The sequence below is a fragment of the Syngnathoides biaculeatus genome, chromosome 15 (genome assembly GCF_019802595.1).
Source record: "Syngnathoides biaculeatus isolate LvHL_M chromosome 15, ASM1980259v1, whole genome shotgun sequence".
In the NCBI taxonomy this organism is placed as follows: domain Eukaryota; kingdom Metazoa; phylum Chordata; class Actinopteri; order Syngnathiformes; family Syngnathidae; genus Syngnathoides; species Syngnathoides biaculeatus.
This window is the reverse complement of record NC_084654.1, coordinates 25,917,579-25,940,047: the sequence shown is the minus strand read 5'-3', so window position 1 is coordinate 25,940,047 and position 22,469 is coordinate 25,917,579. Positions and strand designations below refer to the sequence as shown.

The following is a 22,469-nucleotide window of genomic DNA, read 5'->3' as shown; positions in this document are numbered from 1 at the left end:
CCTCCTGAGTGCAGCGACCCTTGTGAGCATATGCGGCTCACAAAATGGATGGATATTCTCTCATTTTGCTGTTTATACGCGTTCTTATATAGAAATTGCCTGAATATATACACGCATTTGTATGTTTAAAGAAAGAAGACGTCTTAAAAGGAATTTGGAATGAAATTGTTGAGTCCTTTTAAAGGTGACCAAAACGTCCCTGGAAAAGGGCGTGTTGCTTCCCTCCAACGTGAAATAAAAGAACAATTTTCTCTACTGTAGCGTTACGAAATCAAGCCGTGCAAGGAAAACACGGACTGCCTCCGCCTACCAGGAAATTGCTGCTTCAACGTTGCGCACCTGGTGAGTGCCGCACGCACGCGCTTACCTGGAAAAAAAAGAACCACGCGCACACAAAACTCGCAGCTGTTTGGATGTTGCCTCTTTGTCAACGCGACAGGCGAGCACGTCCGAATCTCTCAGTGGTCAGTTGAAATGATGCAAATCCTTCCAAATGTACGCTTTGCGTTTGGCTCGCTTCCTTAGCGCGTTAGCTCGCATCCAGTGCGCCAGTCGTCCTGACGCGTTTAAAAGTTTCGTCTTGTTCGAGCTGAAGGCGTCAAAGGCCCAATTTAAGTTTAGAGATCGGTCTTCCGAGCCGGTTATCCTCACAAGAGTTGTGGGAGTACTGAAGACTATCTCAGCCCACTCAGGGCGAAAATGTGTGTGTGTGTGTGTGTGTGTGTGTGTGTGTGCGCGTGGAATATTAACTATTGACATTTTTATTCCATAGCTTTCACAGGAGGTTTGGGGTTAACCCGAACCCAGCCCAGTATCAGGGGGGCACTTAACCACCCCACAAATTGCCAATGGTGGTGTGTGGAATGTCGCCTCTTTAATGGCTCGTCAATCTAATTGAGCATTGTTTGCATTGTTTTACCCCCTTAAAATTTCACTCGTGTATCTCTTTAAATAAGTTGATTTATTGTGACCAAAATATATTTGATGACTAAGCTATTACACGAGAACTCCTTTTTATTTTACGACTTAAGTCAGGGATTCCCAAACAGTGTACATTAGTGTGCCGTGGGAAGTTTTCCAATTTTAGGGAAATGCTAAAAAATAGAAAATAATAATTAAAAAAAAAAAAAAACTATTCATCTATTTAAGCCAGTGGGGCAGAATGACAGACAGAAAAAAAAAAAAATCCTTTCCTTTTTTCAATTTTAAAATGTGTGCCTTGGCTCTAGAAAAGTTGGAAATGACTGACTTAAGTATTAGAAGGTCATCTACAAATGCTGTGATCCACCTGCGCGCTTTTAAGCATCAAAAGTTTTTGCTAGGGTTCTGTGATGTCACTCTCCCAAGTGAGCAGCCCCCGAAAAACAACAAAAACGAGTGACGGGTACCTGGGGGCAAAGATGGAGGGCTGCGGTATCAGCGGGGGGGTGTGGCTGACAGAAGAAGACGACGTCAGAGAGCACGCAGAGGCCAAAACTTTGCGGCAAACGGAGAAGACCACGGATCCCCAAAGAGGTTTGCGTCAACGGGCCCCCTGGCCCGACAGGCCTCTTCCCGCTGGTACATCCTCGCAGGTCTTGTCCAAGGCCTTCAACTAACTGCTTGCGTTTGTCTCTCTCAGGTGGGCGGGGCTGCCCCAGTCGGGATATCCTGAAGGTGGGCGTGTCTCTGACGACCTCAGCCATCTTCTTCCCCTTCCTGGTGTGGGGGGGCTTCGTCTTCCTGCCCTTTGATGCCCCCCTGTTGGATGGTGCCCCCCTCAGGATGCTCTACGCGTTGCGCTGCTCCGTCTTTGCTGCCACGCCCGTCATCTTGGGTGACTCGCACGTCCGTCCGTCCGTCCGTCCGTCTTTGTGCGTGCGTGCGACTTATACGCCGTGGTGTACGATTGTCAGGCTGGCTGGCGGTGGGCGTGACGCGCGTGAGGTCCGGCATCGTTCGTCCAATTTTAGACGAGACGGAGGCGGCGGCTCTGAAGGGTCTCGGTGTTCACTGGAAGTACACACGGGACTCGGTCAGCCTCTTCCTGATGTACGTTCTGCAGCTTGTCGTCCTGGCCATGTACCTGAGCCAGGAACACCTGAAGCTTGTGCCTCTGCTCGCCATCGTCTTTGCCCTTGGACGGTACGGCGTCCGTCGTGTGGCTTTTGGCCCTTCAAAAGGACTGACGGGGGGTTTCTTTCTGCAGGTCGGTTTATTGGGTGGCCGCCGTGCTCGGCAGCAGCGTTCGGGCTTTCGGATCGGGTTTGTCCTTCCTGCCCGCTCTGGCGATGGCGGTGGCCAACTTGGTGTTCACGTTCGGCTCGGCTCGGGATCCCGACGCGTCGTCGCCCGTCGGCAGGCAGAGGTTTTGGGGATGAACAGCCGCGTTTGACGCAGCGTCCTGGAACAGCAGTCGAATGTGCCCTTTATAAAAATGAAAAACAAGCTTTCTTGTGGTTTTACCATTTACACAAAACCCAATTTTCAGAATTAAAAACTCTCGTTGTGAAGATTGAATGAGACTTTTGTCACTTTGTTCCACTCTATAATTGAACACATTTGAGGAAACGCTGCACAGACACCAGGACAGGATTGTCAAAGTAGTCGTGCTTGTACGAAACTGTTCCAATGACTTTACCTGGGTCAACAAGCACGGCCGGTCCACTTGCACAGCACTTTCTCTCTTTCCATAGTGGAAAACTGTCAATCCGATTAGATGGACAATGATGACCTCTGCCGGCAACATGAAGTCCAAGTGAAAAACAAAGTCTGCTGTTTTCACAGTTTTTTTATTCTTGTAAAACATTTAAATAGGAGAGCGCACGTATGAACAGTACAGCACAAAGTGGTGAAAAGAGCAAAACCTCAGCTCAGTTTTTCATTGGCCTGAAGCTCAGAGGGCGGAGCTTCATCCTCTGAGCCGGCCTGGCGAGCCGCGCTCTGGAAAAGACGCATTAAATCCCGAAAGCGGCGGGAAACCTGCAACAGAACCACAAATGAGACGTCAGCCCGGTTTCCGCCCGCCCGTTGCGGTGGCCAATCACCTCGCCGGGAGTCTTGTTGCCGAGCAGACCGGAGATGCCCTGGAAGGTGTTCTGACTGGCTCCATCCTGCCGGCACATTGTCAGAATGACCCGATCCGCTTCCCTAAAAACCAAAGCGCAGCTCGTTGAGCGCACCCCCCCCCCAACCTCACAGCGACCCAGTCGAGCAGAGGGCGCCGTACCTGGTCCAGAGGATGACCTTCTCTCCGCTGGGCGTCAAAGAAATGTTCTTGGCGCACACGGGAAGGTCTGACGGGGCGGGTGCTGTGCAGGGAGGGACGGCCGGTGGGTGGGGCTCCTCTTCTCTTTTCCGCTTGGGAGGCGGCGACATCTTTTCGCCTTCATCGGCGGCCGACGGAAACGAGCGTTCCGACGACGGTGCGACGGGACGCGGCGAGTCGGCGACGCCGTCCTTGTCTTCCGAGGCGGACCCTATCTGAACGTAGAGCGGGTCCAGACTCTTCACGGCTCTGGACACAGCCCCTGATCCCTGTTCAGAACGTGACAAAGGCACCGTTGTATTTAATGCATTTGTGTGTCGGACTGCATGTAAAATGAGCTGGCTCATATCAAAGGGGAATTCCATAATATAGCAGATGTTCGTCCGCCTCGCATCGCTGAAGGCTGTTGCACACCGAGCAACATGGCCGAACCTGACTCGAGCGTCGTGTCGTGTGCGCGGTTTGGGAACTGGTTTCGTCAGTGGCCGATTGGTCAGCCATTTATTTTATGTTAATTATTTATTTTGCTGGCCGGGATTCAAATGTTACAGCCAATCCAAATGAACGTAAGCTTCAAGGGCAATTCTTGTCACAAGAATACACAGAGGCAAAGTGTGAGGTGCAGCTAGCCAACGGTACGTGTACTGCTGTGACCCGAGACCACCGGACAGTGGGCAGCTACTTGCGTGAAAGGTTACTGTCCACAGACTAGACTGTTTGCATTTGCTTTGAAGCAATAGCAAATGTTACCCTTTTACGCACCACTTCACTGTGGCTAGTGCTAGTCACGACGGGAGGCTTGGGTGCAAATTTTCTATCAAACTGCAATTTACAAATCTGTGTGTATATATATATCTAAGTGCGGCATCAAAGTGTTTCTACAGGCTAGGGCATGCATTTTTCCCCAATCACTCAACGTGTGAGTGCGTTTTACTCATTGTCCTGTCCAATCGGGTTCGACCACAACACGCAATATGCCGCATGCCCATTGGCCCTTGCACTCCACCTTGTTGACATGGCAGCGAGCGCATCCTCTCCGACGGTGCGTGCGACTCTTGGAGTTGTGACAGAGGCACAGCCAATCAGATCCCTGAAAACAAGGCAAAAAGACAAACGGAAGTGAGGGGAAGAACATTCCCTGAGGCTTCCCTTTTGTCCCGACCTCATCAGCCACACGGGTGCGCAGCTTCCTCCTCTGACGGCGGCTCATGGCGCCGTCCATTTTGTGCTCGTCCTCGTCCGCTAATGTGACTTCCTCAAAGGCTCCATTGGCCACACCTCCGGTCAGACAGCCTCCGCCCTCCGCTACCTCCGAGCCGACTCCGCTCTCCTCCGGCCAACGAGCTTCCTCAAACTGTCCCGGGCGAGCCGGCGGGGGGCGGAGCTCGTCAAAAAACACCCAAAATTCAGCTTGCAGATGAGGGTGTCCTTTCAGCAGGGCGGTCATTTGCGCTTTAAGCTGGCAGACGGACGACAACCATTGATGACTACGTGCCTCAATGCTTTCTCAAGGCCTGAATATACAAATGATATTTGGACATTTAGAAAAGTCAGCCCAAGTTTCAAGCAGTCGTAATTTGAATGTTTTAAGACAAAACCACATCGGATGTTTTTCAAAGATGTAAAATTTCAATCGCAGAGTTTCAAGACATTTGACAGGTTTTGACCTCACCCACAAAGAAAGGCATTTTCATGTCACTGCAAAAGTTTCTTACCAGGCACTGTTTTAGGAGACCAAAAAGGATCTCTCTTGTCATCGGTTCCCAGACCGTATAAATCTCCAAACGCCGGCGCTTGCGTTCCACTGTGTGGAGCATCTTTCCACAAACGATGACAGTCGTCGCAGTAAGCGCGTTTGTGGCTAGCTACAACATTCCCCTTTCCAGCTGTGCAGCTACCGCCACACTGAGATAGGAACGCCACAGTCATCAGTGCGTTCCGTGTGTGTGGACATCAAGAAAACCAAAAGGCCAAGGTTGCGTACAAGTTGTGCAATGTTGTAACATTACAACAAGGAGACAGAGGGCAACCTTTTACCATTATGTACTGAGAGCGCAAGATTTGGTGTCAATTTAAAAAAAACAACAACAAAAAAAACAAAACAAAACAACAGTTCATTAAAATGGGTTCTGAACAGAGTAAGTTACGAGTTGATTTCAATGAACAGTGCATCGCCTTCAAAGGGAATGTTGACCTTCCCAACATGGCCACCAGATAGGCAATTTGGATTGCCAGTGTACTGCCGCATCCTGACGCATCTCGTCTTTGTCATACCTATGGGTGACCTCTACTTCTGTCTTGTGTTCTGTTCTTTACTGTATTTCCAGCAACTTCCTGTGGTTGTGTCACATCGCAACTATAAGCTAACACGACATCTTTCTCGTGGTGCCGTACTTTACTTGAAACGATTCAATGTTTGCAAGAAATGTTTTGTCGCCTCCGGTTCACTTTCTGTGTGGACATGGTCTTAAAGAACTGAATTAATCATTTGTCATATTTGCAGTAATTCAACGCTATTTCAATCAAAAACATCTGAACAGATCAAGTAACATTTGGACACTTCTCAATTCCTACGTTCATTGAACTTGGGACTTTTTGGTGAATTGGTGTGTGAATTTCTTTGCAGAACAGCCTCACAGAGCTGCAGTCCTTAGCATCGACGAGTTCGGAAAAATCACACACATATCATTTGCATTGTAATTGCGATTGTAGAGTATGCAGTGGACGCTTGAACGTACCTCGTTGACGCTGGCGGGGCTGAGGTGCGGTCCAGGCTGCAGAGCCTTGATGATCTTGTTGTAGTGAGACGGATTATCGCCAAACGTGATCTCCAGTTGTCGCAAGAAACGCCGACTGCGCTCAAAGGCCTGTTGCTCTTGAAACTGCGCGCACAACACAAGGGAAAAATAGAGTCATGTGTTATATGATTAATATTGTGCAACTGCTTTTGAGTGTTTTCTTCCCTTCAATTGTGTATTGTGAAAAATGGAGGGGTGTCAAAGGAGCAGGCGCAGGCGTGACGTGAAGGCAATCGCATGCATTTCTTCAAGACCAAGCAACCCCGCCCCGTCCGTCGCTTGGTTCAAGGTGAGCCCAATAAAACAATCGCAAAGTGGAAAACCGTAGATGTCGGGCCATCGTCCTCACTATGAAATTTGTCACTTGACTGACAGTCGTCGTGACTGATCTGACGTGTCGCAGCGGATGCGCGCACATCATGGCCCGTCCTAGCAAGCGCGTGAGTTAGCCTCCAATTTATATGTAAGAGGATGAAAATGAGTGGGGGATCTGAACCAAGTCAAAAGTCGAAAATGGACCACTTCCGTACGGAACAGGACGAGGACTTGAAATTCCCCTTTCCTTTTCAAAGTGTGCTTGCCTCATCTGCAATGACTACATTGAAAAAGGAGCGCCATTTTCAGACTGTTCATACAAACTGCAAGACTGACTAAAGGAACTCACAGCTACGTTCAACAGCAAAGGCAACCATCGAAGCTCCGTCACTTTATTGTTAGGAACAAGAAATCCTTCCAGGGGGGGGGGGGGGGGGGGAGATGGTAAAAGAGGCATTCATTGAAGCAGCTGACTCGTTGTTCCAAGACTTTCAAAACTAAGAACTATTGTACTGTTGCACGGCGCCCCGGACCCATGGCCGAGGATTTGACCAAGCAACACTGGAAGGAGATTGCAGACCGAGAGTGCTTCTGACTGCAGCTGGATGAGTCTACAGACACACACGAGTGACAGCCAAGTTGTGCAAAAGAGGAACCGAAGGAGCCTCGCCTTTGTGGAATTTTGCACGTTCTCGCCGTGCCTCTGTGGCTTTTCCCCAGGCACTCCCAATGGGTTGAGTGAAGACTTTCAATTCTCCGTAGCTCTGAATGTAAGCGCTAACGCTCGTTGGTTTCCGTGCGCCCTGCGATTGGTTGCCGAACAGTTCAGGGTGTACCCCCCCCCCCTCCTGCCTGCCCGCCCGCGCTTAGCCGAGATAGGCCCCAGCGAACCGGCGCCCCGAGTGAAGATCAGCGGTGAGGAAAATGGATGGATTGAGATCATTACAGAGAAATAACTTTTCATTAATTATCAACTACAATTATTATTTTCGGCGAGTAAAACAAAGACAAAAACCCCGTTAGGGATGGCCATACGGCGTCGTCTTTTTCCTGCATCCTCCACGTCTTCCCTCAAAACATCCATCAACCTTGTCTTTGGTCTTCCTCTCGCTTTTTTTTTTTTTTTTGCCTAGCAACTCCATCCTCATCAGCCTTCCACCAATATTCCCTCTCTCGTCCAAACCATTCAAGTCTCCTCTCTCGAAATTTGTCTCCAAAACATCCTTCAGCCCTCTTCTGCCACACAACACAGCAGACACCTTCCGCCACACGTTCCAACCTTCTACACTTCCTTTGCACACTCACCATTGGTCTGGAACCTTGATCCCAAGTATTTGACAAAAATAGAACAAATAGGAATAATAATAATCACATACTGAAATGACTACATTAAGACTCAGACTATGAAGCATTTCTGTCCAAAGACAAAAACAACACTGCTTACCAGGCCGCACTCGAGCGCCTGCTCGGGATGCAGGAAGGCGGCAAAGTCCTGGGTTAATTCTGTCCGGTTTCCCAGGATGCAGCGCAGCTTCCTAAAGACGAGGACCACTTCCTGTCCTTCGAGCCGGTCGAGGTCGTTCAGCAGAGATACAAACTCCTTCATCTTCTCCGGGACGTCGTGCAATGCCTCCCGAACCTGAGGTTGAAAAAAAAACAAAACAAAAAAAAAAAAAACCCTTACCCTAACAATGGCATCACTTTTGATTTGGATATAAAAAAAAAAATACTGTAATTTGTCATGGATAAGACACTCTCGATTAGAATGGGAAGGCCCAAAATTCTCAGGGAATTGTATCCTTGGCAACTAAGCCTTTCTTTCATGAACTGATGAAGCCTGCTCGGATGAGAGGCAAACAGAACAGTTCACTTCAATGGCCTGAGAAAAAAAACGACACGGATAAACGAGAAGATTCACAGGTATGCCTCTAAACAATGCGCCAACACGATTTCCTATCTATTCATATCTTGATATGTGCTTATCCACTTTTAATTTGTGTTATACATTGTAAGCAGTTGAATTATACTGAGAATAGTTGCTCCTTCAAAATGTCTTCCATACTGTTCCGTTTTGCTTATTTGTACCTTTCCCCTCCCACGAGCACGACGCCACGCGAGCCGACTTGCTCAAATCCGACACCAAATTAGCCTTTCAGCAACGACACCGAGCACGTCGGGACATCCTCTTAAACTCAGCCGACAGAAACGACATCCTTAATCCCTTGACGATAAGTGAGATGCAATTTGAGTGAAAATAAGGTGATCTTATTTGAAAGCCACCTGGTCTCCTCACTCACCCTGTTCAGGTAACTGTGGGCGAAGGCCACGTCCTTGCTGTGACGCTGAGGGTCGTTCTCCAGCATGTTTTCATCGTAGAGCAGACTCACTTTCCTCTCATCTTGACCGGGACCGGGACGCTCTCGCCGAGCTCGACGCGCCCCTTGAAGAGGTCGACTCTGCCGACCTGACAAGGTCCACGGCGTGCACACGGGACAGCAACTTTGTTACAGATCTTTCAACAATTCATTGTCCTGGTCAGGGGAGCTGACTTTAGGCGAGGGTATGTAAGTGGGCTACGCCCTGGGTTGCTCAAGCATTTTAAGCCATTCCTATGAACAACCAACTATTTAGGTATTACTGTTTTGCCAAAATTCACAGCGCTAACTGGTCCTAATCACCACACAGCCCTTGCGGGAAAGACCTCAGCTGACTCAAGACAAATCAAGCATGACCACTGTACTGCTTCTCTATCCTATTGAGAATTTCCCTTGTGGACAAAAGATTGTGAAATAATTCCAACCTCTGCCTCGTATCCTTCCTCCTCTTCGTCCTGTTCGGGGCGTTTCCTCCTCGCAAGTGTTTGCGCCGTCGTCGTCTTCAGACGCCGCCGCCGTCGTCGTCGTCGTCGTCTTTCCGCCGGGCTCGTCTCCTTTGGGTGCCTCTTCCTCTTCCTCTTCTTCCTCTTGCGACCCCGGCGAGTGGTCTTCCTCAGACTCCGCGTCGGCGCCGAGCCTCCTCTTGGACGCCAGCCAGGCTAGCTGCTTCATGGTCTCCTGAGGGGGCAAGGGTCAAAGGTCAGTGGCTGCGCGAGCCCAAAAGAGGAGCGTAAAGGTTACCTGGAGCTCCGGGATGGACAGAACAGACTCCTCAGACGCTGACGACAACGCCTCCTCTTCATCTTCATCCTGCGTGAGCTCATCAAAGTCTTCATCCTCCTCGTCTTCCTCCTCCTCCTCTTGCTTTTCTTGATCTTCATCCTTCTCTTGGTCTCCTGGCTCTTCTTCCTCTCCTCCTCCCTGCTCCTCATCCTGCCCTCGTCCTTCATCTCCTCCTGCTTGCTCCTCTTCCTCTCCATGTCCTTCATGTCCTCCTGCCTGCTCCTCTTCTTGCCCTTGTCCTTGTCCTTGTCCTTCTTCCTGCTCCTCTTCCTCCCCTTGTACTCCTCCTGGCTGCTCTTCTTCCTCTCCTTGTCCTTTCTGCTCTGGACTGGTCCGGCGGCGTCCGGCCCGTTGACATGATGTTGCGTTTTCACAGTGCCTGCTGGATCCCTCCTCTGGCTGACGTGCGCTTGACTCTTTTGGTCCGTTCAGAAGCGGGACAGGATTGGGTTGCGACTCGCCGGCGGGCAGAAGTTGCGACGTAGCATCTCTTCGCAGTAGGACGTAGCCGGGTTGGAGCGGAGCGACCGAGCGAGACACCGCGGGCCGAGAGGAAAGGAGAAAGTCTGCCTTTCTTTCTGCCGAGCAGATGGGGTGCAGAGATGCATTATGGGCGAGGGTGAAAAGACGTCTTTGGGAGGGTCCCGGCTGGCGTAAGGACTTTTTGAGGCGAGTGGGGTGAAGTCGAAGGTTGCAGCCTTTGGGAAGGAAGGGGGTGTAGGATGGAGTAGCGATGTTCACTTGTGTCTTGCAGATGATCTCTTGGCTGTTCTGCAAATGAGATGATGATGACTAGAAATTTTGACCCTCCTTTAAAAAAAAAAAAAAAGTGATTACAATAACGAGAATTGCCTCCTGTGTAGTCACCGACAAGAGTGCCAAGACCACTGGTACTTTGATACTGATGACTGTGACGATTATGAACAAAGCGCTCTCTTTTTTTTTCCCCCCTTTCTTTCAAACCGTTCTGGTCTTATAAGCAGTTAGGTGACTCAGTTTGTTAAAAAGAGAATTGACAGAATCCAGTTCAACCTGGAACTTGTTTCTGAATGGTGCTGAATGAACTCCAGTTTGAAACTGTGATCTAAACTTCCAAAATTAACAATAGTTGCTGGGGTTGTAATAAAATCTATACCTCGCAGTTTGGTTTCATCATGATGTCAATCTCAGGGTACAATTTATTGCAATAGCATAAGGGACGCAAACAAATATCTTGCAACAAGACTCACGGTAGTGTAGGAAGGTAAACAGTACAGGTGGGGAGAAGAGGCAAACGCAGGATAACTGAAAAAAACTTTGCTGGACAGGTCCTTCCTTCTGGATAGGCTCTAATACTGGCGTCATGAAAATGGCGATAATGATTGACAGGTACCTCTCCATGCCTATCATGAGTCCATTTGTAGGCCGACATTTTCAAAGCGCAAAGTACCCGCAGTACGACTCTCTCGTCTCGCGCTTGTACACTGCAGACGCTTTATTGCTCGCGTCGTCTCAGTTGGCATTTTTCCTTGCTGGTAAGCTCGTTTCTCTTTAAAAAAAAACAAAAACATTGAAGCAGCGACATCTGCATGTTTTTAACCCTGTGGGACTGTACTTTTTTTTTGTAGATCCAATCATTTGTTTCCATGTTGAATATTTTCTGATACCCTGTCACCACCACAAGACTGTGGCCTGCTAAGCACAGGACCAGCAATCAAGATTCCTCTTCTTTTTCCACAGAGGACTACCATGGACTGCTGCAGAGGATGTCCATTCTGGAAACTTCAAGCGCACGTGGGTGTAAATGCCATCATCTGCAGCTTTCAAACCTTGAGCCAGATGGGCATGATGGAGGGGTCTCTCTCCACCGGGGGACGCCGGTCCTCAGGCTGCACTCTTGCACAGGTTAGCGGGAGGGGGCTGACGAGCTGCTGCGCCAGGAACATCTGTAACGGGAACGAATGCCAACTACATATGTATAAAACTTTGCATTCACCTTGATGCTACACCCATTACGGGCCAAAGTATCCCTTCACCTGCCTTTACTCACACAAGGTCTCGTGGGTCCTATATGTTAGCAAAGCAACTCATTGGAATTGCTCGTGCTTAAAACTGGGTCAAGCAGAAGTAGCCGTCGGAGCGCTCCATTTCTGGAGAGTCCTACGATAAAACCCACGTGTTTTTTCAAATGAATGAAACCGCTCTACTATGCTCATGTTAAAGAGTCACTATATGGAGGTTTATAAAAAAAAAAAAAAAAAAAAAAAAAAGCAATAATAATAATTAGACATTACATTTTAAAAGGTGCCTTTCAGGACGCTTAAGGTCAGGACAGTCAATCAAAGTAATGAAAAATATACAGTAAAAATATGTAAAATTGCAGCAGAATATCTAAGAACGCGACAGTCACAGTGGATAGGCCCGTTGAAAAGTTTTCAAGTGACTTTTAGGAAGGGATAAAATGTCAGGCGGGAGAGAGTGAAGGTAACAAGACGGGCTGAGGGAAGGATGCGGGTGTTGGAGGAAGCAGACCAAAGACTTCGAGTGGGGATGTTGACGTGGAGGAGATCGGAGCGATGTGAGGGAGCTTCCAATGTATAGAGAAGAATTTCAGAGTCAACGGAATAGGCAAAATATACTCCCTGGTCTCTTGCTCTTAGTTGTGAATGACGTAGCAGGGCGCCAACGACTGCCGGAGACAAATTCCTTGTGTGTGTTATTACACGCTTGGCCAAAAAAGCTGATTCTGATTCTTTTAGTGATAGTCCAGGCTTCTAAATGGTGTCATATGATGATGTTCTACACTTTGCAACAGGAACAGCTACGACACTTGTGGGGAGGCTTTCAATTAAAGAATCTGAATCAGCGTCATTGGCCAGGCAACCGTAGACAACACACAAGGACAGTTGAGTACGACAGCCAATTGGCGCACCAAAAACTTTTTTGCCCTTCTTCTATCATTTACTATGCCCATTAGAACAATAATCCAGAGCGATGAACAGGGTTGCAAAGGGTGTCAAGACCTCAAGGAATGTATGCAGTTTAAAGTTGATTGTGCAAATGTTGCAGACAATTGTCAATCGATTGTGCAAGCGGTGCATATGCTTCTCAGGTGTGAGTGGCTAGTATTGGTCAGCAACAACGTGCAGGTGGTGCAACAAGGTTTACGAGTGTGCCTTCTCCTCCATTAGCAGTGCGTGACCGCACAAATGCACCTCTGGAAAAATGTCCCAGAAACGCATTCTTGAAACTTGTGGAAAGCCTTTCCAGAAGAGTTTCAATTCGTTTGCAACGGGTGGATCGATATCTTATTAAACCCAATAGATTATGAATGAAACGTCATTTAGATGAAAATCTGAGTCAAGGCAGGTGAGCAAATACTTTTCGGCAACAGTGTGTGTGTGTGTGTGTGTGTGTGTGTTGAGGTGGAGGACATTTTCACGCGTTCACCTTGAGGACGTTTTCCGGCGGGGCTCTGGAGCCGCTCATCTCTCGGATATGTTTTGTCAAGTGCCACGCGCTCTTACAGAGCATGAAGGAGCTGATCAATTGCACCGGCTGCACGGCCCCCTCAAAGTGCTTCAGACCTAAAACAATCAACCTACACACAGACATCATTTGTTAGGAGAGGGTGTCGTTTTTAGTGAAACCTTCGTGCCACAAACTGATCACCGCAGCCAATTTGGCCCGACAAGCGCTTTCAAAGACAACCGTGCAAAGGTCAACCTCAGCAGCAGAAAAAGAAGCTGAGTTTACGCTCAGTCAAGGCAATGCTAGCTTGAGAAAAACAATTGTGGTCAGATTTGATTTTCACAATCATGCAGTTTTCCAATTTCAGATTTTTCAAGCAAATGTTCTGCGTGTGTGTGTGTGTGTGTGTATATGAAAGTGAACAATTGTGACTGTGACGGTTCTCGTTTTTGCTATTGGAAGCACAAACGAATGGGTGCAAAGTACACGGAAGTACAGACCCTTTGAGCCGCTTTGGCTTTTTCTGCTCTTTGCTGTGTTGTGGGAAAGGAGATGCCGCATTGCTTGATTTCAACTTCCCATTCTTTTCTGCACATTTTTGACATTTTTTATTATTCACCCGTCCTCTCCTACAGTAAAAAGACTGCGATGGGGTCGCATGTGGTGTGAAGGGTCCAGGCTGCAAATAGGAAGTAGTTCTGGGTAGAGGAAGACCGGTCGTGTGGCGAAGAGCCAGGCGATGTCAGAGGGTAATACAGGGAAGGCGTGGCCTAAACACAATGGGAACGTCAGCGAAAGAAGCAAACGTGGCCAACGCCGGGCCGTCCGTTGTCCCTACCGTTGGTGGACGACGACATGACGGGGAGCCAGCGCCTGGACGCGCGGGGTGGAGGAGGAGGAAGGTCCACTCTTCGCGCTCTCTCCTGAAGAAGGTCCAGCGCACCCTGCAAGTTGCACGCTCGGAAAGACGAGACGCCGAAGAGATGTTCCTGCCGCACGGCGAAACCGTGCAGCTCCTCCTGCACGACACCTCGGTTCACTTGATTTGTTTTTTGTTTTTTTTGCCCGTCAGCAACATTTCTGTTGTGTACTTGACCGACCAGGAAGTATTTGGTCACGGACGCTTCGTGTTGTAGGGCGCCGATGCCAGAACTCAGCAAATGAACCTCCGTCAGAAGCTGCACGTGCTGAAAGACCAGAGCAGATGGGTCATTTTTATGCAATTTGGATCAATTACAGTCGAGACATTGCAGGCGGGAACCAAAATTCCAATATAGCTTTTTTTTTTTTTTTTTTTTTTGGCGAGTACAACCACCATGATTTTTATTAGGTAAATGTCTCCCACGCTGAAACAGCCACTCTTCAAATCCTATTTTTCAAAAGTTGTGTTTTTTGAAATGGTCGGCATTCATAATAAAAAGGCAAGGTTTCCTCGCCGCTCATTAAAATCCTCCATACTCTTGTACAATTGTAATAACGGTAAAGACATGCCATAGTTCCAGTGAATATTGTCATTCATCCAGGTCACTTCATTCTCAGATTGAAACTGCATCAACGTGGCGACTAAAAGTCCAGTTGTGATCGATTTAATGCCCTGAGAATTGTTCCACCACCTTCACAAATTCATACATGTGTGTTTCTTTCGGCTTGTCCCTTTCGGGGTCGCCACAGCGTGTCATCTCAGATGAACGCACATATGTTTGGCACAATTTTTACGCCGGATGCCCTTCCTGACGCAACCCTTCTCAGGGAGTGGAGGCCCCAGTGGGATATGAACCCACAACCCCTGGTTTACCAAACCAGTGCTCTAACCACTGAGCTACGGGGCCTACACAAATTCATACATATCCTCTCATATTTCAGAAATAACACCATTTCTTTTGCTGCTGCTATTGTGTGAATACAAAATGGTCACCTCTGGAGTATTACAACATCATAATTCTCTCTCCGCTGGGATTCACGCAAAAGACAGCCTGAGTGACAAAAGCGCCACGTGTTTGTTTACATGGAAAGACCCTCGAGATAGACTTGATGCGCCTGTGAGAAACCAAAGAAGAGGCCCAACACCTGCTGGATTTGCTGTTGCAGTTGCAGTTTGTGAGCGGAGTCCAGCTGCAAGGCAGGGCATAGCGGACCCTTAAGCAGCCACGTAGCGTGGGGGGGTGCAGGCGGCGGGGGGGTCTCGTCAGCGGGACGGTTGGTGGTGTCCTGCAGGGCTCTCCTGTGCTGCACGGCTTGTAATTGTTGGCGAACCGCTCGCCGCTGCTCCGTTAGCATGCCGGCTAAAGGTGGCTTGAAGCTACAAAGGGCAGAAATGGCAAAATATGCGATCACACAGACTACCCGAGTCCCGCCCCGGACTGCTGTTATCAATGTTTCCTCTCCGGGTCAGCTGTCGTTTTTTGGGGGTCGACTGAAGAAGCTGCACGAGAGGACTAATGTTCTTCCTCCTGACCCAAACGCTCACAGCACATCTTTGCTGGCGCGTCCCAACAGGAGGACGCCCGGCTGCCGCGCCCAAACACGCATCAGGACACAAAAATCGAGTGCCAGACAGTTACCGCAAAGCCTGAGGGACATTGAACTTGGGGCCGGCCTCTGGCTCTTCCCCTTCAGCTGGATGCTCTTCTTCCTCCTCTTCTTCTTCCTCCTCTTCTTCTTCTTCTTCATCTGCTGGTTCTCGATCCTGGAGCTGTACACAAGATGCATATCGACTTATTCTCGGAATGAAGCTTTTCCTGTGGGTTGCGGACTAGCATTTAGCATGCGTCATCTTGAGTGTGGGGAAGCGTAAGTAGATGAACAGACCGTGTCAAACAGCTCCTCCAGCAGCTCGTTGACCTCTCGCTCTGAAAAATAAAAAGATGGAGTGACTAAGGTCTGGTTGTCATGGCAACCCCAAGAACTCTTAAAGCTGTTGCATTCCTGCCTTTTCAACACTAACCAGTCAGATTGCTTCCACAAGACACAGGAAACCTGCTTTATAATCACCTGGAACCATTGAAGTTCCTCAAAACTTAAACAGCTGATTGTGGAAGGAAGTGATTGTGGTGGCGGCTGATCAATGGAACAATGGAACACGATCACCCCCCACCCTTGGTGATTCGAGACACTGCATTAACGTGTCAGTTGCCAGGGACAACTAACCAGACTTTGAGGACTTTTCACGTGATTTGAAGCTAAAGAGTATCAAATGATGTTGTATTGAACAATTGGACTAAACGTTACTTCAGGTTATCGACAGTGGCACTGAAGAGAAAACATGAAGTAAAGCAAATCAAATGTTTAAGTTCCTGTTAGGAGTGTGACCAGGTTGGATAAAATTAAAAATGGGCATCAGTGGGACAGCCAAGGTTAGATGTTTTGGAGTCAAAGAGGACTTCAATGGTTTGGACACGTTCTGTGAAGAGACGGTCAGTGTATTTCTAGGACGACGACGAGGATGGAGCTGCCTGGCAAGAGGGCGAGAGGAAGACCAAAGACAAGGTTTAGAGATGTAGTGAGGGAGCCTGGTGTTAGAGGAGGATGAAGGAGATAAACTTTCATGGAAAAGGATGACAAGCTGTAGGGATCCCTCATGAGATGGGCCAAAAGGAAAACAGCAGCAGGATAGAAGAATTGATTTTCTTTCAAGTCAAAGTTTACCAAATAGTAAACCAGAACTACAAATTGTTGATTTTTGTGAACTCTTCCACCCCACTCCACTTGTATCAATTATGATTTCCGATTCCAACTGCCTACGGGCATGTACAGTGGATGTGGCTGTAGCATCATCATCATCATCATCATCACAGGACACTTACTGGTGATCTGAACGGCGCGGTCTGTCCTGTAGTCCTCCAGGTCGGGTTCATCCAGGTCGTCTAAAAAGTTATATTCCGGGTCGTCGTCGTCGTCGACTTCCTCTGAAAACAACAAACAAAACTTCAGCCGAAAATGAGCTTTTTAATTCACTTGCGGTCCTTGACCCCCTTTTGAGAAAAACAAAAGACGATCATCTCTGATCAAATGAGTTCAAGAAATGTTCTAATTGTGTTGCAGGCTACTACTCCAGTCCAAACATCAGAACATCTGCCGACTAAGGATCTGCCCCTTTCATTTGATCCTTTTCCCAAATAAACACCTGTCTGGTGACCCTCCTCCTCCTCATCATCATCATCATCATCATCCTGACCTCCGTTGTCAGGCGCCATGAGTCCGTGCAGCCAGCGCGTCCAATGGCGGTCTTCCTCCTTGCGGGGGGGGCTTTGCTCATACATGTCAGCCGTGATGTCGGGGGCCAGAAGCTCCGCCTCCAGCTGCTCCAGGGGGACGTTGACAAGGCGAAGTTTTGACCGCGTGCGGAACGCCAGACTGCTCGAGTCTTCATCCTTCTCCTCATGCGTCGTGTGAGACTGGACAAAATACGGGAGAACGAGCTGTAGGGCCTTCAATCAAATCTTTTTGTTTCTCTTCATGCCCACGGAGTTGGAACTTTTTCTTTTTTAATCAACCTTTTTATTGGAAGAAAAAAATGGTTGTACAATTTGCTCGTCATTACTTAAGTATTTTCTTCATATATAAAATGAAAGAAAGCGGAATGAGAAAAGAGGAAAAAAAGATGGGAGCAGCAAAAAATAAATAAAATCTCGTGTACTGTCGAACGATGACGATGGGGGTGTTGCCCAAGAGAGAGATAAAGACCAAAGACAAGGTTGATAGATGCAGTGAGGGAAGACATGAGGGGGAGATGATGTTAGGAGGGTGCATGGAAAAGGATGACACACTGCAGTGGGCCAACCGCGACAACGATCCGCTTGAAAATGAGATGCAGCGCTCAAATAGGTAGACACAAACATACCGAAAAAGATGTGTAGGTGGGGCCACAGTTAAGCTCCTCCTCTACAGCGTTGAGGCGTTCCAGGAAGGAGGGGGCAGCGGCAGCCTCTGTCAAGTTGAGCGACGCGGCCCTCGAGTACCCCTTTGAGAGAGAGAGAAGGGGGGGGGGGGGTTTAAAAAAAAAAAAAAATCTAATAAAAGTGGCGGCAAAGGTCACGTGAAAGCATATGCTCTCCACTCATGACAGGCAAGGTCAGAGGTTACCTGGGAGCTGGAGTCACAGTTCTGAACTTTGGGAGGCGAAATGATTTCCGCGTCACTGAAGAAAGACTGCGGGTGCACAGAATGGCCAGAAATCAAGCAGAAAAAGACATTTTGCTCCTCAGGTCATGTTGAACAGAAGCCAGCGTTATTTATGTTTCAAACACAAGGTTAATCAATGTCCTTTAAATCATTAAAAGCATTCAAAAACTAAGTACACAAGAGTTTACTACAAAAGCCACGACCTCATCATCATCCGGGCTTCACCGTGTTCTTTAAAAACAGGAAACTTTTGAAATTCTCTCATTATTGTGGCATTTAAGAACATCCAATAATTTGACCTGAAATGGGAGAGGTTCAGTCTGCTTTGACTTCAGACAGCAAAAAAAAAAAAAGTTGTTTTCTGGCATGACGTGGGCGTTTTCAAAGGCAGACCTCTTCAGCAGTGTCATCGTCGTCATCGTCTTGAGGACAGTACTCTTCGTCGGATGAGTCTTCATCTGCGTCAAGATGGATGTCGACAAACTGAGGAGGCTAAAAGAAAAAAAAAAAAACAAAAAAACTGGCAGTCAGCGTTCAACTGGGCCTGCTCACGTGGGACATGCGGCTGGGACGCTTCACCAGCGAGCTTTGTTCTGCAGACAAACTCCAGTCGAGACACTGATCCCCAACACACAGAGACAGCTGGTCAAGTGGATGAAGATGGTGGGTAAGAAGGAACAACTAACGAAATCACCTGTCCCTGCTGGATGGCCCTCCTCAATCTCGAGCGAGTCATCTTCGGCTCCTGTTGAAGCCACAATCGTGATCAGCGCATATTCTCCACTGAATCACAATCGTACATATCGTGCTGCGATGTGACCTACAAACATGGGCATGTCCTGCGTGTCTCTGATGGCAGCTTTCATCATGGCCACCACGTGTTCATGAGTGATCACCTCCTGAGAAGAAAATACAACGTACAGTGGGGTCAAAAGCCCTTTCGTCAGCCACCAGTTGTGCAAATTCTCCCAACGCCTGCCACGCGAGCCGTTGAGACACTTCTACACGGCGCTCATCCAATCCTCCGGTTTAGGGCTGCCACAAAAAAAGGACAAACTCCGACTGCAACGGACAATCAAATCTGCTGAATGGATTGTTGGCAGCACCCTACCCACCCTTGAGGACTTGCGTGCCGCACGAACTGGGATCCTATCAGACTCCCCGCCAGTTCTTCCAGCTCCTTCCCCCACGTATGCACTTCCGAACAATGCAAATCAAAACTAGCGGGCATTCCGACAGCTTCTTACAGCTCTTGTAATCAAATTGCGGAACAGCTAACGTACAATTCAGGGTCAAGTTGAATACGCTTTCTCTAAGTCTACATAAGGTTTGCAGACAGTGTTGCAAGGGAACAGCAGGTGGCGTGCAAGGGCCCCGTGCCGGTTGCTAAGCGGTCAATCTGCAGACGAGGCATTCCCATTTTTCTGCCCAAAAATGCCAAACAAGCGGCGCCGTAGCGCGAGTGTGTGTCACTGACATGCAGGATAGTGCGCACGTTGCAGGACGTCAAGTTGTGTCGTCTGGACTTGGCGTCCAGATCGACGTCCAGTCGGCCCAGCTCGTCTTCGCCCGACTCCTCCGTGTGGCGGCCACCTGAACAACAAGACAGACGCACTGATGAGAAGCCTACAATGTCAGGCGATCGCCACGACTTCACATTTGCAGTCACCTGACAAAGGTCTCGACTCATCATCGGGTCCAGCACTCAACAAAGTCTCCTCCCCCTCGCCAGCGGCCTCATTCATGCTCGCTGATGAAAGCCAAAGCAGAGACGTGATTCTTGTCAATGGTAGCTGTCGACATGGTAGACAGTAGATATGTCACCAGAGCCAGAAAACCAAACGCTGTGGCAACAGTGAAATGACGCCTTTAGACTTATCACTGCGCACCGTTGTCCTAATCACGTACCAATCGCTTTCTTCTGGGTTCTGAAACGAGCCGTCTGCGTGAACAGTTAAAAGCTATTGAATAGCTGGAGCGTGCTTTGTTGGAATGACCAGCCACAAATTAGTCCTGGGAAGAGACACGGATAGCAAATAACCATTGCTGGTTCAAACAAGTAACTGTAGTCTGATTACTTTCCCCACAAACGGATTACACCAGCGGGTGTTTTGTTCAAATGTGATCTGCTTTGAAAAAGGGACCTGTGACGCTCTCGCGGTGGGACAGAGACCACGAGGCGTCCAAAGGACTTCGTGACCAATGTTGTCAAGGCGACAGGCCCGCAGTCATTAAGATCCAAGACTGCAGGTTTCTTGTGGACTGGGATGACGGTGAAGCCTTTGAAGCTGGATGGTACTTCCCACAGTTTCACTCACAGACTTTTGTCTTTATTCTCGAAAGGGTTCTCTGTCAGATGACTGTCTGTTGTCGTACTTTGGCGCCTCCAACTACCAGAGGCAAATTTTCATTTTCTTTTTTTTTTTTAAATCATACTTGGCAAATAAGGACGTTTCTGACTCCAAGAAATCATTAAAAACTCATTGTTGCTGACAATGAATGCCTATTTATTCATGATAAACTCCAGGTTATTTGAGCAAATTTGTTATGATATATGTGAGTACCAAACAGGTAGCCCTTTGCATTAATCAATAGCAGGAAGTAGTTCTCAGATTCTCAGAGCCCCGACTTACAGTGATTTTGGAACAAGTCAATTAAAGCCGCTTCGATACATAAAACCCTTGTCCCTCATCCCATCCCTAAATAGTACAGCTGAGAAATTTCAAACGAATACGATATGCAATGGCATTCTATAGAGTGTTCCCGACCACACGGCGATCCCACGCCATTTTGGAGGACAAACACAGCCAAGGAAGGAGGAATTACCGTGGCAGGTTCCGCATCTGCATCCCCCACTAGTAACGCAAATAGCCTTCCTCCTGCCGATAAGACCACGTATGAGTCAAAACTTGCAATTATTGGCTGTATAGATCCATATGAGATCGATAAATACTCTTTTGTAAAAGATCCCAAGGTTCTTCCTGATCCGCGTTATGCAGACATAGTAAACTGCCTCAAATTTTCGCCCAAATTGTTTTCCACACAAGCTTTCCGAGGTCTAGATGCACACAACCAGTTTACCAGTGGATGGGTGCGGGACGTGATGGTTGCATATCCACCAAATACCCCAGACGTTGCAGTCATTTTGGCAAAAGTAAATTTGATGAAGTAATGGACGTGTACAAGACATCAAAATGTCAGAATGTATATATTGTCATTACTATTATTGTACACAGAATGAGTGATACTTTCAGCTAAAAATATACCTAATATTGTACCATGCAGGGATATGTGTTTTCCTTGGTTCAGTGTGTACATGGGGAACTAAGGCAACCTAGAAACTACACGGGCAACAACAAACAGTGACTAACTCTTAACTATCAAAACAAAACATTGTTCAGATTCATTTACCTACCCGAGATAAAGTGGGGTAAACAATGGTACATAGTGCAGGCCGTTCTCCTTCAAATCAGCTCTTGACAACAACGACAACCACACAGCCCTCCTGTCTCATCTCCACGATTGGTGATGACTTTGGGAAGGCGGTGAAATTAAACTTTTTTTCGTGCTACAAAAGACAAGAAAAATACCGCATGCAACTTTCCTGACATACAGATGGAAACAAAACTGTTTGACCTCCGATATGGCGGCGACCATTAATCGTGACGTCATCCGAATCTGTAGTGTTGTTTGACACTTTTAGCGACATACCTACAACAATAGACAAATATTCAATGCTCTTTACCGTCATTGTATTCATCAAATCTATGTTTTCACTGGGGGGTGGGGGGCATATTTAAGGTCAAGTAAAACGTTTGAAAAAACAAATCATGAATATCTGAGTGAGGCTTAAATAGGCGGTGCACTTATCGACTGATTACTAAACTACTTCAGAACTTTTTGCTAGATCAGCAAAGTGTCGTCATTCAAATTCACTATCGATTAGACGAGCGTCACGAAGCCAGCGAGACAAACGACGAATGCCACAGCACTTAAATTAAAATGACAGGAAAGTATCCAAAGTTCTTCAACAAATGTAGTCTTGAAATTACAAAATGAAACACCAAAAAATAAGGCAGGGAACTTACCTTCGAGTGTTCGTCGTTGATCTATGCTGCATGCTAGCATCTCTTTCTTCGGCTAATAACAAGGCCACTTCCGTTGCAATGGCGGCGCAGAAGGAAAACCCGACGCGACAGCTAAAGGCCGCCACCTCCCGACGAGGAGGACAGCATGTTTGTAGACATGCGCAAGCGGTAGTTTCGTCTCCTCACTTTTGATAAATGCAGTGTCTGTGTTGTGTATTCCACAGGCTACACACTGAATTTCAGGCCTGTGGAAGAATTCTGAACGTTTTCTACGGCCTGTGCAAATTCTCGT

At 47.9% G+C, this 22,469-nt stretch overlaps 2 protein-coding genes across 12 annotated transcripts; one reads left to right on the top strand and one right to left on the bottom strand.

Annotated features, from left to right (window-relative positions):
* The first annotated feature begins 307 nt into the window (after window positions 1–307).
* Window positions 308–2,360, top strand: LOC133513665 (transmembrane protein 79-like). The gene is made up of 5 exons (XM_061844629.1): window positions 308–464; window positions 1,323–1,515; window positions 1,622–1,816; window positions 1,896–2,124; window positions 2,189–2,360. The coding sequence occupies exons 1-5, from the start codon at window positions 414–416 to the stop codon at window positions 2,358–2,360; spliced, it is 840 nt and encodes a 279-aa protein (XP_061700613.1). The 5' UTR covers window positions 308–413.
* LOC133513661 (GON-4-like protein) lies at window positions 2,247–22,307 on the bottom strand. 11 transcript variants are annotated; one of them, XR_009798555.1, is made up of 32 exons: window positions 22,178–22,307; window positions 21,505–21,657; window positions 19,759–19,839; window positions 19,567–19,682; window positions 18,914–18,988; window positions 18,784–18,834; window positions 18,669–18,707; window positions 18,483–18,581; window positions 18,051–18,116; window positions 17,809–17,928; window positions 17,143–17,362; window positions 16,772–16,873; window positions 15,777–15,817; window positions 15,530–15,660; window positions 15,036–15,267; window positions 14,069–14,155; window positions 13,807–13,987; window positions 13,588–13,738; window positions 12,948–13,098; window positions 11,327–11,443; window positions 9,477–10,289; window positions 9,161–9,413; window positions 8,658–8,824; window positions 7,805–7,999; window positions 5,986–6,129; window positions 4,410–4,706; window positions 4,254–4,337; window positions 3,209–3,516; window positions 3,027–3,129; window positions 2,847–2,961; window positions 2,621–2,715; window positions 2,247–2,383 (listed from the first exon to the last, which is right to left on the bottom strand). XR_009798555.1 is itself a non-coding variant. In XM_061844623.1 (30 exons), exons 2-30 carry the CDS (start codon window positions 21,533–21,535, stop codon window positions 2,848–2,850), a joined length of 4,569 nt encoding a protein of 1,522 aa, XP_061700607.1. In that variant the 5' UTR covers window positions 21,536–21,657; window positions 22,178–22,307; the 3' UTR covers window positions 2,767–2,847. The 11 variants fall into 11 exon arrangements, 3 of the variants coding, with proteins under 3 accessions (XP_061700607.1, XP_061700608.1, XP_061700609.1); XR_009798554.1 differs by having other exon boundaries at window positions 2,269–2,406; XR_009798561.1 differs by having other exon boundaries at window positions 2,269–2,406; window positions 3,027–3,092.
* Window positions 22,308–22,469: the final 162 nt, after the last annotated feature.